Source organism: Leptopilina heterotoma, unplaced genomic scaffold (genome assembly GCF_015476425.1).
Source record: "Leptopilina heterotoma isolate Lh14 unplaced genomic scaffold, ASM1547642v1 Lhet_70, whole genome shotgun sequence".
Taxonomy (NCBI): domain Eukaryota; kingdom Metazoa; phylum Arthropoda; class Insecta; order Hymenoptera; family Figitidae; genus Leptopilina; species Leptopilina heterotoma.
The window spans coordinates 1,042,240-1,055,013 of NW_025111162.1; the positions used below are offsets into that span (position 1 = coordinate 1,042,240).

Below are 12,774 nucleotides of genomic sequence, written 5' to 3' on the forward strand. Positions count from 1 at the left end.
ATTAAATTCCCGCATGTAATGTTAATACTAAACTAGCTTAAATATAAATCCCTACTTAATTTTTCTTTTAATTTAAATTATATAATTTTTACCAAGTGATAAATTCATAAGAATATAATTCCTACTATTTGCAAAGAAAACATTGCAGTTTAAAATTTTTTGGCAACAATTATAGAAGTTTCAAATTCATTTATATATCTTGTGCGTGATTATAAATCTATGTAGAAAGTACTTATAAGCACTACATAATAGATCTTATAACAATTGGCCTACATAGACTGTATTAAAAATTTCTATTTACATTCTACATAGTCAGGCCTATGTAAATATTACAGAAAAATACTACGTAGATTCTATATAGCGTGACCTACGTAGAACATATACACTTCTGCTACGTGGGCTCTACATCTTCTGCCATATACATAGAGTAGATATAGCCAAGCGTTTGTAGATCCTACATCATGTGGCCTATGTAGGACCTACAGTAGAACTGATACGTAGGTTCTACCATGTTAGGCGTACGTAGAATTAGTCACGGCCAGCGTTACATTCTTACGTACATATTATGTAGGATTTGACTCGCAGGCCTATGTCGCCAGATAGGCCAAACCAATATACATCCTACATACTGGCGATTTTAATTTTTATTCGGGTAACAACAGTGTAATTTAGCTATTTTTGTAAAAGATTTCATATTTGAAGTCAGAATTGCAAAATTCAAAATGGCGGATTTAATATGGCGGACGAATTTTTAAAAACTCAACGAACTAGCTTGAAACATGTTCCTTTGGGGGTTTTTAGGGTTACTAATTATGATTCTGAAGTCAAATTTTCAAAATTCAAAATGGCGGAACCAAATAAAGGTTTTTTTAAGTTTCAAATGGCTTTTCAAAGAAAAAAAATGTCCACTGTATAGCGAGCTTCCTGTAAAAGGTTTCTGCAATCTTGCCAAGCTTGCAAGATCAAAAATTTATATTTTGTTTCAAAATATAACACGAAAGGCCTAATTAATAAAAATATATACTTCAGAAAGATCTTCAAATCGAAAAGAATACAAAATTAATTTTTTTTTTAATTCGAAAAGTAATGTTGAAAAAATTGAAGCAAACCCAAAAACTCTCGAAAAAATGTTACAAGCGATTTCAATTAGATTCTTAAAAAGTCGTCCGCCATATTGAATCCGCCATTTTGAATTTTGAAAATGTAACATCAGATTAGTAATCAGTGGCCTAAAAAATCTCCGAGTATAGTTTCAATTTAATTCAATGAATTAAAAAAAATTTGTTCGCCTTATTGGATCCGCCTTTTTTAATTTTGAAAAACTGGCCTCGAATTCGTAATCAGCGTCCCTAAAAGCCACTAAGAACATGTTTGGTTTCTAAAAACATTCTCCTCCCTTTCCGGGGGCGTTAAGGAATTAATTTGTAACTGATATTCATGTTGAAAATAAAAAATTTAGTTAAAATTTATTCTAAAATAAGTTCTAATGTAAATGCTTTAGCCGCAAAAGTGGACTCGAAGAAAGTAAGTAAGACTTCTTTTTTGCAAGTGCTGATCTATATATTGAATCGCATAAAATTATTTTGAAAACTTTATAACAAAAATAGAAATAACCCAGACGATTAAATAATTAAAAAAGTGATATGTCACTTTTATAACCAGATCAAATTTAAGTTCGAACATATATTGAAAAAAGTTAAATTTGTTAAAAGTAATTTGAATTTAATTTTTGTGATTAATTTATGAAATTTAATATGTAAAAGTTATTTTATTTCGGTCAAATCGATTGCTTCTTTTTGAGAGAAATAAAACCGATGAGTGACCCGTATAGACTTACCAGACATTAATATTTTTTTCTCCACTTCAATTGTAATAAATTTTTGACTATTATTTCATCATTCACTTGTCTTTTCATATAAAATTTAAAGGTATAATAATATTAAATATTAAAAGTAATATTAGAAGTCAAATATCAATCATGATTCACAAGAACAGTTTCTTGTTAATTGATCGAGATATCAAAATTTGTTTTTTGTAATTATAAATTAAAAATTATAATAAATTTTATCAGAAAAATAATTGCATTTAAAATATTTGTCCTTCGTGGTAAAAAATTCTTTTTTTTAATCGAAGCGTGAATTAGAATTTAAAAAGGTGGCGATAAGAAATATAGGAAAATTGGAATTTAGGAACAAAGGTTACAATACAATAAAGCATCATTATTTCGAGTAAGAAACGATTTGTTGTATTTCACTTTCAGAGAGACTCAAACAAGTTCTATAATAACGTAACAACAATAATAAAACAACGAGAATTCAGTGTCTGTGTGTGTGGATGTGTGTCACATATGAATCTTATTTGAAAAAAATTCAATTATCTGCAAATATTACTAATCACATAATGAAAAAACGGAGGTACTAAATGAAAAAAACAGATCTTTGTGAGCAAGAGACATCGGCATTTACAACGCCCAGAAGAATAACATTAAACATAATAATATTAATAATAATATTATTAATAATAATATAATAATAATGTAATAATATAATAATAATTACTATATCGAATAAATCTATGTACAGTCGATATTATATGTTCTTATTGCCTAATATAGTTGTCATTCCGTTCTTTTCTTTATAAACGACGCGTTTCTTAAAATCAACGTCGTGTCATCTTCAAATTTTCCCGATTCCTTTTTTTTTAATTATTTTCTTTAATTGTAGAACGTCATGTACACTTTTTTTATGCTATCGCCTCGTTAGATATCTAACGAATCCGATACTAAAACTTTGGTTACGCAAAAATAGACGATCAATTATATCGTTAGCACTTTGCCTCTTATAATGTCGGGCATATATACGTTTATGAACAAATTTACATTAATTACATTAGAGTTTAGATATGAACACGTAACTCATATAAATAGAATGGACACAAGACTGATTTCATCAGATCAATCGCAAAATGATTACCCCGATTTTTTTATTTATTTTTTTTGTAAATGAGGTCGAGATCGATCGAAATGTATATTCACAGCGATCATTCGGCGAATCATAAGAAGAAAAAAATACTCTCCATACAATATATGTGAATGTAGCATAAATAGAAACTGATAATTTAATTGTGAATTGGCAAAAGACATTTCTATATTAAAATTAAATACTTAATTTCAGTCGTGTAGTCGAATTGTTTCGAATGTTGTCAAACTGATTGAAATTGTATTTTAAATTCTATTTTAAATTTTAATTCTATTGTAGAAAATAATTTTGTTAAAGTGAAGATAGAAATTATAAAACGAATGTTAAAAAAATTTGGTTCCTGACTGGAATTAAGTATTTATGTTTACTCATTGTTAAACAATTGATTAATCAGTAATCATATGCTGATTTCAGATTGAAAAAATTTCCATGTACACTTTGATAGATCGGATATAAAGTACATGAAAAGTGACAAATATGTCTAAACACTCCTTCGTCAAACATACAATTCACTTTGATGAACTCGTTTAATTTTCTCAATATCACATCAGTAGACTTGCGTAAATAATATATCAACGAGAAACTAAACTGGGCCAATGTTGACTGTAAATCAATGGATGGCAAAGTTCTCTTAACTTTCTATAAAAGACATTTTAGTGTTTTCTTTGACGTTGATGTGCTTCTTGACTGACATACAGGTGACTTCTACTCTTATTACACATAAAAACGATTAATTGCTTATCGCACATTTTAAAGCAGAACAATTTCATAAATCTTTATTAAAACAACCTCAAATTTATTTCGAATTTTTTTTCAGTTGATATTTGATTTTTTATTTTCTAGTTAGTATTTAATTATTATTTTTCAGTTCGTGTAGAATAATTTAGATTGTCAGAAGTGTGAAATATCGGAAAAGATTCATGAAATACATCTGCGTGTAGGAATGAAAATATTGCTAATAATATCTACTATTAAATTTTTAGTGTAGGCTATAACACAATTTTTGTTTCGAAAAATGATTGCAGTGTTTATTTTTTTAAACAACATATAGTCTTAAGTTTGATCGCTCGTGAATCATGAGCGAAGCCGCTCCAGTGCAAAAGTCATCAATAAATTGTCAGATAAAGAGTAGTTATACTGTCACCGCATTGTTATCATTGAAATGTAGCAGCGGAATAAGAATTTACAATGAAATAAATATCGAAAATAGATGAAAATACTTTGCCTGAACATTTTTAGTAATAACATTTTTAACTGCGTGTAAAAATTGGAAAATGAATTTTAATTCAGAAAAGCTGTGTATAAATAAGCAATCACAATGATTTTTTTTTAAATTTGTAATCTCAAGAATAGTCGATCAGTCCGAATGATCTTCCAATTTTATATTTCGCTCGAGCTTTTTTTCATATCCGCTGGAACATTAATTAGATTTATCATCAGGCACGCTCGTTTCTTTTCGCTCCTATGATTTTCTCAAAAGTCATCTTTCAAATAAACAATGTGAGGAAAAGAAGCGTTCACACTCGGAAATCACAGTTAAAAACTCGCAAGTTGGTTTCAGCCTATTCCTGACAAAACTTCCAAAAAGTTATGCTTTATTCCTTGTGAACTATATCCTTCATTGTAGAACGAGTCGAACTCAGGCACTGATTCGAAAAATGCACTAGCCACTAGGTCACAATTTATGGATAAAGCATATCGAAAATCGGGAGTTTTGTTCGGATAGGCGCACTTTAAGGATGCATTCCGGAAGTGGCGCCTAAACGGGGTCCACCGTAGAGAGAGTAGGGGGAGAAATAGGGTGGCAGTCCGGCTGCTGGGTGATGATGAGGTGGTAGAGGTAGATTTAACGACGAAAGTGACGATGGGAGAAGATTTGAAGGCTTTCCGTAGGGATGATAACGCGCTGTGGCCAGAGGGCTTAGCGGTGGCGTTGGATACGACCTCGATAGTAGAGGATGTGTGGGAGGCAGACCCGTTGGTGTGAGGAGTGAGAGTGCTGCGGCTGCGGCACTTGGATCGCCAGATATACTGGTATGACTCCTGAGATGTTGCAGCAATTCCTCAGAAGTGGCGAACCTCTTGCCGCAGTATGCAGTGTCGCCGGCCATCCAACTGCAGACGTAGGGAAGTTGTGAGGCCGCGGCGAGTGCTGCTAATTGCGCGTGGGCATAGGCAGCGGCTGCAGGAGTGTGTCCCAGTGGTCCGTAAGGTGAGGCTGTGGATTTGTGGTCACATTGAGTGCATCCGGCTGGACAGGAACCACCACCGGCGGTGGATGTGGGTATCTTGTTTGCGGTTGATGTGGCTAAGAAGTGGGAATTGAATTGACAGCCGGTGCAGTAGGGATCTCTGCAAACTGGTACCAGGGTGTCGGCGCCGGACGATGTCTTCATTCGGGCGTAGCTGAGGTAGGGATTGGTTGCTAGGCCGTTTTTGAGAGCCGCTGCGTGATGTTGGGACATGAGGGAACTGGCCATCACGTCGATGGGTAGTTGCGAGTGATAGCCGAGGTAGGCGGAGGTGGAAATCGGTAGAGTCGAGCCAGCCTTGAAGGTACCGAGAGGTAGGTCCTTGATGGAGGGATCCGTCATGGCTAGCATCCCAGCAGGACTGTAGGAGGATTTGGGTTGCAAAGAGGGGCTGGCTGATGATGTCTGCGTTAGACACGGATCTGACGTGACGGATATTGCTGTCCTCGAGGATGGCGAATCCCTTGAGTCACCATTTGGCGTTGCCGTTTTGCGACCCTGCGGTGTCGCTGCCCTTGCCGACGAAGCACTTTGGTTACTCGAGCATCGTTTACTGTTCGCCGGGGTTCTGGCCCTTCCGGACGCTGAATGACTCGATGCCGCCCTTTGCTCCTCCGGGCTCGACGCCTTCTCCCGCCCCAAACATGATTCATAGGGTTTAAAACTAGATTTCAAGGAGTCCGTTGCCACTCCAGTGGCTGGGGACGACTTCTCCCTAGACTCCGACTTGGATGATTTACTCTTATCCAAAGGGGTCAACAGCGATTTACTCGATGGTGGATCGGCCCCTATTTGACTGCACGTCTGGGCCAGCAGAGCCAGTGGACTCTTCTTTGCATCCAACTGAAACAGAACAAAAAAATTCCATTACTAAACGAAACACAAAGATTCACAAAGAGTTATTATTCCTAATTTCAAAAGAAAGGTAAATATTTATTCAGTCCTGTGATGACAAAAGGGAGATTATTTCAAGTGACTGATTACATTTTTCCTTCTGTCAAGTAACGCTATCGCAGTAGGTTGACGCATCATCTGGATAAACTGATCAAAGAAATAATATTTACCGGTCGCATCAAGAAAGATAGGGAGTCTAAGGTCTTGTGAAATTGCTTGCGAAACTTTTGCGTCCCATCGACGTGTTCTACGAGGCCGTTAAACCGCCCGACAGAGCCTTGGAAATGGAGCGAGGTTTACGATGCGTGCATCAAGTATAAGCGATAAAATCTCGAAACGGAATAAACGCGAGTGTACATTATGCCCCGTTGACAAACGTCACTCTTCTTCGTGCCTTTTGGGTATATTGTCGATTTCTATCTCATGGAAATGGTCTTGTACTGCCAACCACGATCGAAGATTACAAATTACACGGATCATCACAGTCCATAATTTCTATGAATTCGTATTTTTTTCTCTCTCTTGTCCTGCACAATTTTATTACACGCAATTTACTTACTATAATAGCTTTCCGAGAAATGAGTCATAGGTGTCTCTCCCTTAATCCTCCTCACTCTTCAATAGAACCTATAGTCTGATAATTTCCAATCTGACAATTTCTGACTAGAACGATTGTTAGCAGAAGAAATTTAATTTTAATTAGATAACGTAAAAAAATCCAAAAACGAAATTAAAAACTAAACTTGTATTTTTTATAAATTTCAACTCAAGACAAATTTACCATACGTCTTTTATATAGAATGAATCGTAAAATAACGAATTACTAAATAATGCAAAGTAGTTTAATTTCCGAGATTAATTCCAGCTTCTATAGTTGTTCAATCAGAAACTGATGAAGATAATAATAGTGATTTATCCAAGTAGAAAGGAGAAACCAGTAAAGTGCCCTGAGAAACTTTCAAGACCTATTATGCTCGAGAAGTCAATTTACACAGACGTCTATCGACGTTTACGCATGGCGAAATATGAATTATTTCCCTGTACAATCAATTTCAATGTTTCCAACTTCTTTTGCGAGTTGTTTAATATCTTGTAAAAACCACTTGGTTTCCCAATATATATGAAACATATATATATTATCAAATAAATTCCAATTGCAACTGCGATTTCAAAATATTTATTTCTTTTAAATATACTATAATCACTAATTGTTTTCGAAAAGCAATGTATAGAAAAAAAATTATTATTTCAAAGTACAATTTATTATTTTGTTTCTAGTCTGGCGAAAAAGTCGTTTTTGGGCCCAAAAACGTTCAAAAAAAAGTTTCCAACAAAATTTGTTTTTGCCATTTTTAAGATTACTGAAGCCCGATTAAGGTAAGATTTTAAAAATTCAAAGCGGCGAATCCAATATGACGACCAAAAATGAAAATTAACGTAGTTGTCCAAAAATGTGAAGTTGAGGGTAATTGGGATCACTGAATCCGAATTTACTGTCAAATTTTAAAAATTCAAGATGACGGATCCAATATGTCCACTAAAGTTTTTAGAAATTAACGAATTTGACCAAAAATGTATACTCCGCAATTTTTAGGGCCACTGAATCCGAATTTAATGTCAGATTTTAAAAATTTTAAATGTCGGATCAAATATGGCGACGAAATTTATGAAAATTATCGTAGTTGTCGAAAAATGTAAACTCGGGGGTTATTGGAGTCCATGAATTTAATGCCAGATTTAAAAAATTTAAAGTGGCGAATCCAATATGGCGACAAAAATTTTTTTAATTTACTCATTTGTCCAAAAATGTTTACTTTGAGGTTTTTGGGGTTAAGGAATCCGAATTTATTGTAAGGTAATAAAAACTAAAATGGTGGCCTAGACTTTTTTTAATTTAGCAACAGTAAACACCTCCAACTAACAAATTTTAGTCAAACTCAGATAATTTTTAAAATCATCGATTGCGGTATTATTGGATCCATATTGGATCCGACATTTTGGATTTTTCATATCTGACATCAGTTTCAAAAGCAGCGACTACCATAGCTGAAATATAATTCGTTTCCAAACATAGTTGAAAGAGACATCGATTAATGGTCTTTCAGTTGTTAGAAGGAAGATGATCAAATATAAATCTTAGAAGGAGCAATAAATAATTCGAAATTGTCTGTTTTAATTAATAATACCAATGAATTCTTAATGATGCATTAAGAATGATGACTTCCGGGAAGTGTAATTGAAAAGAAAATATTTTGAAATCAGTGTTTGGAATACTTTCGGTGGAACATCAAAGGAATCATGTGGCTGATTATATCTGTATAGAGTATATTTATGTATGTGGGGTGTGTGTGTGTACAGTTGACACCGCTGATATATGAGGCCTCGAAAATTTACTGCTAATTATATTTTCTACGCGCGGGCGTAATAGCACTGCCAGTAATAACGAATCGTGGCAATATGAACATTTAGTACAACACGATATTTCGTTTAACTGATTCTCCCGGGATGGCAATTCATTCTCTCTCTGATGCAACTAATCACCGTTTACCGATTGTTCGTTGTCGACGTTCGGTTTTAATGCCTCGCTTGGCTTGCAAACCCAGGGAGTTATAACGATCGAGCCAAACGTATTCACTATATGTTGACAGACTATAAACTTTCGATGCGCAAATGATTACCAAATATTACTGAACTAATGTTTTACATCGTGGGTGATCGCTTTTCACATATATATATATATATATATATATATATATATATATATATATATATATATATATATGTGTGTGTGTGTGTAATCAAACTCTTCCATTTTATTTATGTCTTTAACTATAAATTTTCCCATGAAACGAGAGATGAATCTTTATGCTTCGTATAAATATCAATTCATTATCCGTTAATTAGAAATATATTATTTTGTATTCATTTTTCCCCGATAAAGAAAATATAGTAATTTTTATTATGAAAATAATTCTTTTGTTGATGAAATTGATTTCGACATTTTTGCAAATATTATTTACGTAAAAATTTTTTAACTATCAGTATTGGCAGAGTAAAATAAGTAAACAGTAAACAAGAAGAAACAAGCTGTTAACTTGTTTGGTTTCTCAAAGATAAAAATATGAGTTTGACCTTTTCATTTGAACCGGAAAAGACATTTGAAAAAGCATCATAATCAATCATTTCACTTTATCAAACTTTCCTCCATATAATTCATATATACTATTGTTATCTTCAATTCTCAGCACGTATTTCTATATTTAAAATTTATCTATACTTTTCAGATTTTCAAATTCAACAAAAATAAAAAAAATTTTCCAATTTGAAATTTTGATCAAAAAATAAGGTACCTATAGCGAAAAAAATTGAATTTTTACTTTCTATTCGAATTGTACGTAATTTTTTTTCAAATATAAACGGAAAATAATTTTAAAAGAGAGAAAATGAAAATATTTTTGAAAAGTGTTGAAGGGAGCGATGAGGCATCAAAATCGATTGCAATGACAGTGTACTCATATATGTATACAGTGTATATAGACTGTATGTGCACTATTAGAATTTCTCATGCATAAATAGAAATGAAATGCACAGATAAATAAATTAGATATACACTGTCTTACAGTGAACTTTAGTTGTGATCGATCTGCAAAGAGAGAAAACACAAGAGAGGGGGAGAAATAGCAAAAATAATATTCAATTTCGCCTTCTCGAAACAGAAACTTATTCTTATTAATTCACCACCATTTAATATTTATTATACAAAAAAAGTAGAAACTATTTTTATTATTCGATTCTTATATATGGTGAACAGGAAAAAAACTTTATTTAACCGTATAAAACAAAAAAAACTATTATATTTTTATGAACATCAGAAATGATAAAATAAATATATTTTCCCGTTTAAATTAATGAAAATTTACTGTAAATTTAAATTTAAATAGTAATTATAAAATATGTAAATACTATTTATAAAATAAAACCAAAACTGCCTGGTACTTCTGCAAATTTTTGTCAAATTTTACAATTTTTAAAGTGAATTTTTGCTAAGTTTGTAGTAAATTTGACTAATTTTTACAAAAAAGTACTTCGATCGAATATTCGTTTTCTCCGTGTAGAAAAATAAATGTTACAGTTTTCATATGAAAAGAAGTTCATTTTCAATAGAAAATGTTGGATAAGTAAACATTACATTAGAATTAGTATTTATGAAATTGAAGCGAGTCTTATGTGAGTTACAGAAAATGAAAATTTATGACGATATTGCGTGACTCTAGCTTGAAACCATAAACGAGTATTGATTTTGACACGTCATATTTTATCCAACAAGTTTTAAACGTTTATTTAATGAGGGATGACGATACAATAGAAGTAGGTACCAATTTATGTAATAGAAAAACCTAATTTAAAAGGGGTCGGATACCCAAGGAGTCTTTCTGGTATTCTAATTGCAATTATTTTCAAGAATTTTGATTGCAGAGGAAAACTAAAATCTAAAAACGTTTAAGTACATTTTTTAATCGGAATAATTAAAAATCATACCCTATTTTTAAGTATAAAAATAGGCTTTTTTAAATCTAATCTGCACGAAAGGATGCAAAATCTGAAACGGTTTACATCTTAAAACAGAAAAATATGAGGAAAAATGACCTAATTTTAAAAATAAGACAATTTGAGATTCGAGAATCATTTCAAATTTAGATAAAAATGGTTTTAGTCAAAAGTCGCTGTAAGTACTTTAAGACTTGATTTTTACAGTATAGAGTACTAATTATAAAAACAAGTGGATAGTTTCGAAATTCCAATACCGGTAGTCTTTTAAGCACCTTTGCCCCATGGTGTTTCTATTTGCTCCAACTGCCCTAAAACGAATATTTACTCAAAAGCGGATTTATTTTTCGTTACATTAAAATGTTCCCAAAGTTTTAAGCAATAGATAAACGAAATTTGTTATTCATACTTAAATCCAAATCTTATCTTACGTCACAAAAGTTCCTAATTTTTGGAGCATAAAGATGTAGGCAGACTGTCAAATTATTTAAGGTTTTTTTTCGTAACATTCAAATTGTCCCAAAGTTTCGAACATTAAGCAATCAAAATTATATTTAAATTGAACTATGATAATAATATTACGTTAGAATTTCTAATTTTTAAAAAGTTCCTAATTTTTGGAGTACAAATCATGTTGTAGACGGACTGTCAAATTATACACTAACGATTTTCTTATATTTTGTCCCAATTTTAACTCATAAACCAAAATTATTCACCTCCTGTCACGTATTTGTCATTTCAATTGTGCTTTAGCTGATTTTCAATGGATTTTAAGAATTTTAATGTTTTGTATTTAAAAGAAATTGTTCAGCTAATTTATTTTTAGGTCGCGCATTAAGTACGTTAGTAGCATACAAAAATATGCATTGTTTCGCTTGTGAGCTGCGCTTGATTTATGCCATACATAAATCAGAGCATGCGAGCCGAAAGCTTGCCAGCACTCACTGTCCCCAAAAATAGTTTTACAGGAGTTACAGGATAAAAGAGAAAATGCAATTCGGTTCGACATTGACGGAGCGCTGTCATGCAATATTAATGAAGCATTGCGAGAAGAAAAAAAGAAGGTGAACACCGTTTAGACGCGGGATTCGAACATAAAACATTATTGCAGCATGTTTTCTGTATAGCTTGGAATTTGAAAGTGTGTCTCTTTATATTCTCAATTCTTCTATATAGATATAGGAAAATGTTCTCCATTTTACGAGAGATGAGTGTCAATATATTCTTTTGTCAATTTCACAAGACAAGATATATTTCGCATCCTGAATTCTAATGTGTCTGGGAAAGAAATACATTTTTTCTTTTATTTGTTTTCTGCTTCTTTTTTGTTAATAGTTGAAGCAGAAGAGTGAAAAATTGGTTTTTTTTATTCTAATCTTGGACTTTTCCATCAAAAAAGCATTTTTTTTGTTGAAGATATCGGAATTAACAATGCGAAATATCGAAAAATAGTTTACAGTAAAAATTGTAAAATTATCCAATAAAACTCACTGTCGTGGGTAGAGGTGTGAGATATTCTGGACGAAGATACTGATTTGCGCTAGAAGTCAGCATTTTGAGATTTTTTTTGTAATATTACTCCAGATTTGTGTCACTTTTTATCACGCACACAATGCACAAAATTCAACTCAAGAACTTATTATCCAGTAAAAAAACGTTTTACACACTGAAAACTCATATATATCCTTGGAGCACACTAAGGACACTAAATAAATTTTTAGAAACACAACACTATTTTTGTTTTTTCTTGAAAAAAATTAACTTATGGTTCTCATTAAGTGTACTGTAAATTTCCAAACAGTGACATTTGTATGACGTGAAAATTATAATGAATTTTTGTAGAAAAGCAATACGAAGTCGACGTTATGGACTCCGAATCGCAACTGATCAGTGCTGAGTTCGTGGCAAAAGCAGTGTGGCAGGCTGGTCGCTTTGCCCCACCACTGACTGACTATCCGGGGGTTTAGCCCCACCACCAACGTCATCACCACTACCACCACCAGTATTCCTAGACTTCCGTCCTCGTCGACGGCCACGACACGGTGTCCTGGCGGTCGTTGTTCGCGCCCAGCCGACACTCGACCCGAACAACGACGTGTCAA

The 12,774-nt window shown here is 32.8% G+C and overlaps 1 protein-coding gene across 1 annotated transcript; it reads right to left on the reverse strand.

Moving 5' to 3' along the window:
• Positions 1-2,222: 2,222 nt before the first annotated feature.
• On the reverse strand, positions 2,223-12,552 carry LOC122510584 (zinc finger protein Elbow). The gene is made up of 2 exons (XM_043625353.1): positions 12,164-12,552; positions 2,223-6,073 (listed from the first exon to the last, which is right to left on the reverse strand). Exons 1-2 carry the CDS (start codon positions 12,224-12,226, stop codon positions 4,712-4,714), a joined length of 1,425 nt encoding a protein of 474 aa, XP_043481288.1. The 5' UTR covers positions 12,227-12,552; the 3' UTR covers positions 2,223-4,711.
• Positions 12,553-12,774: the final 222 nt, after the last annotated feature.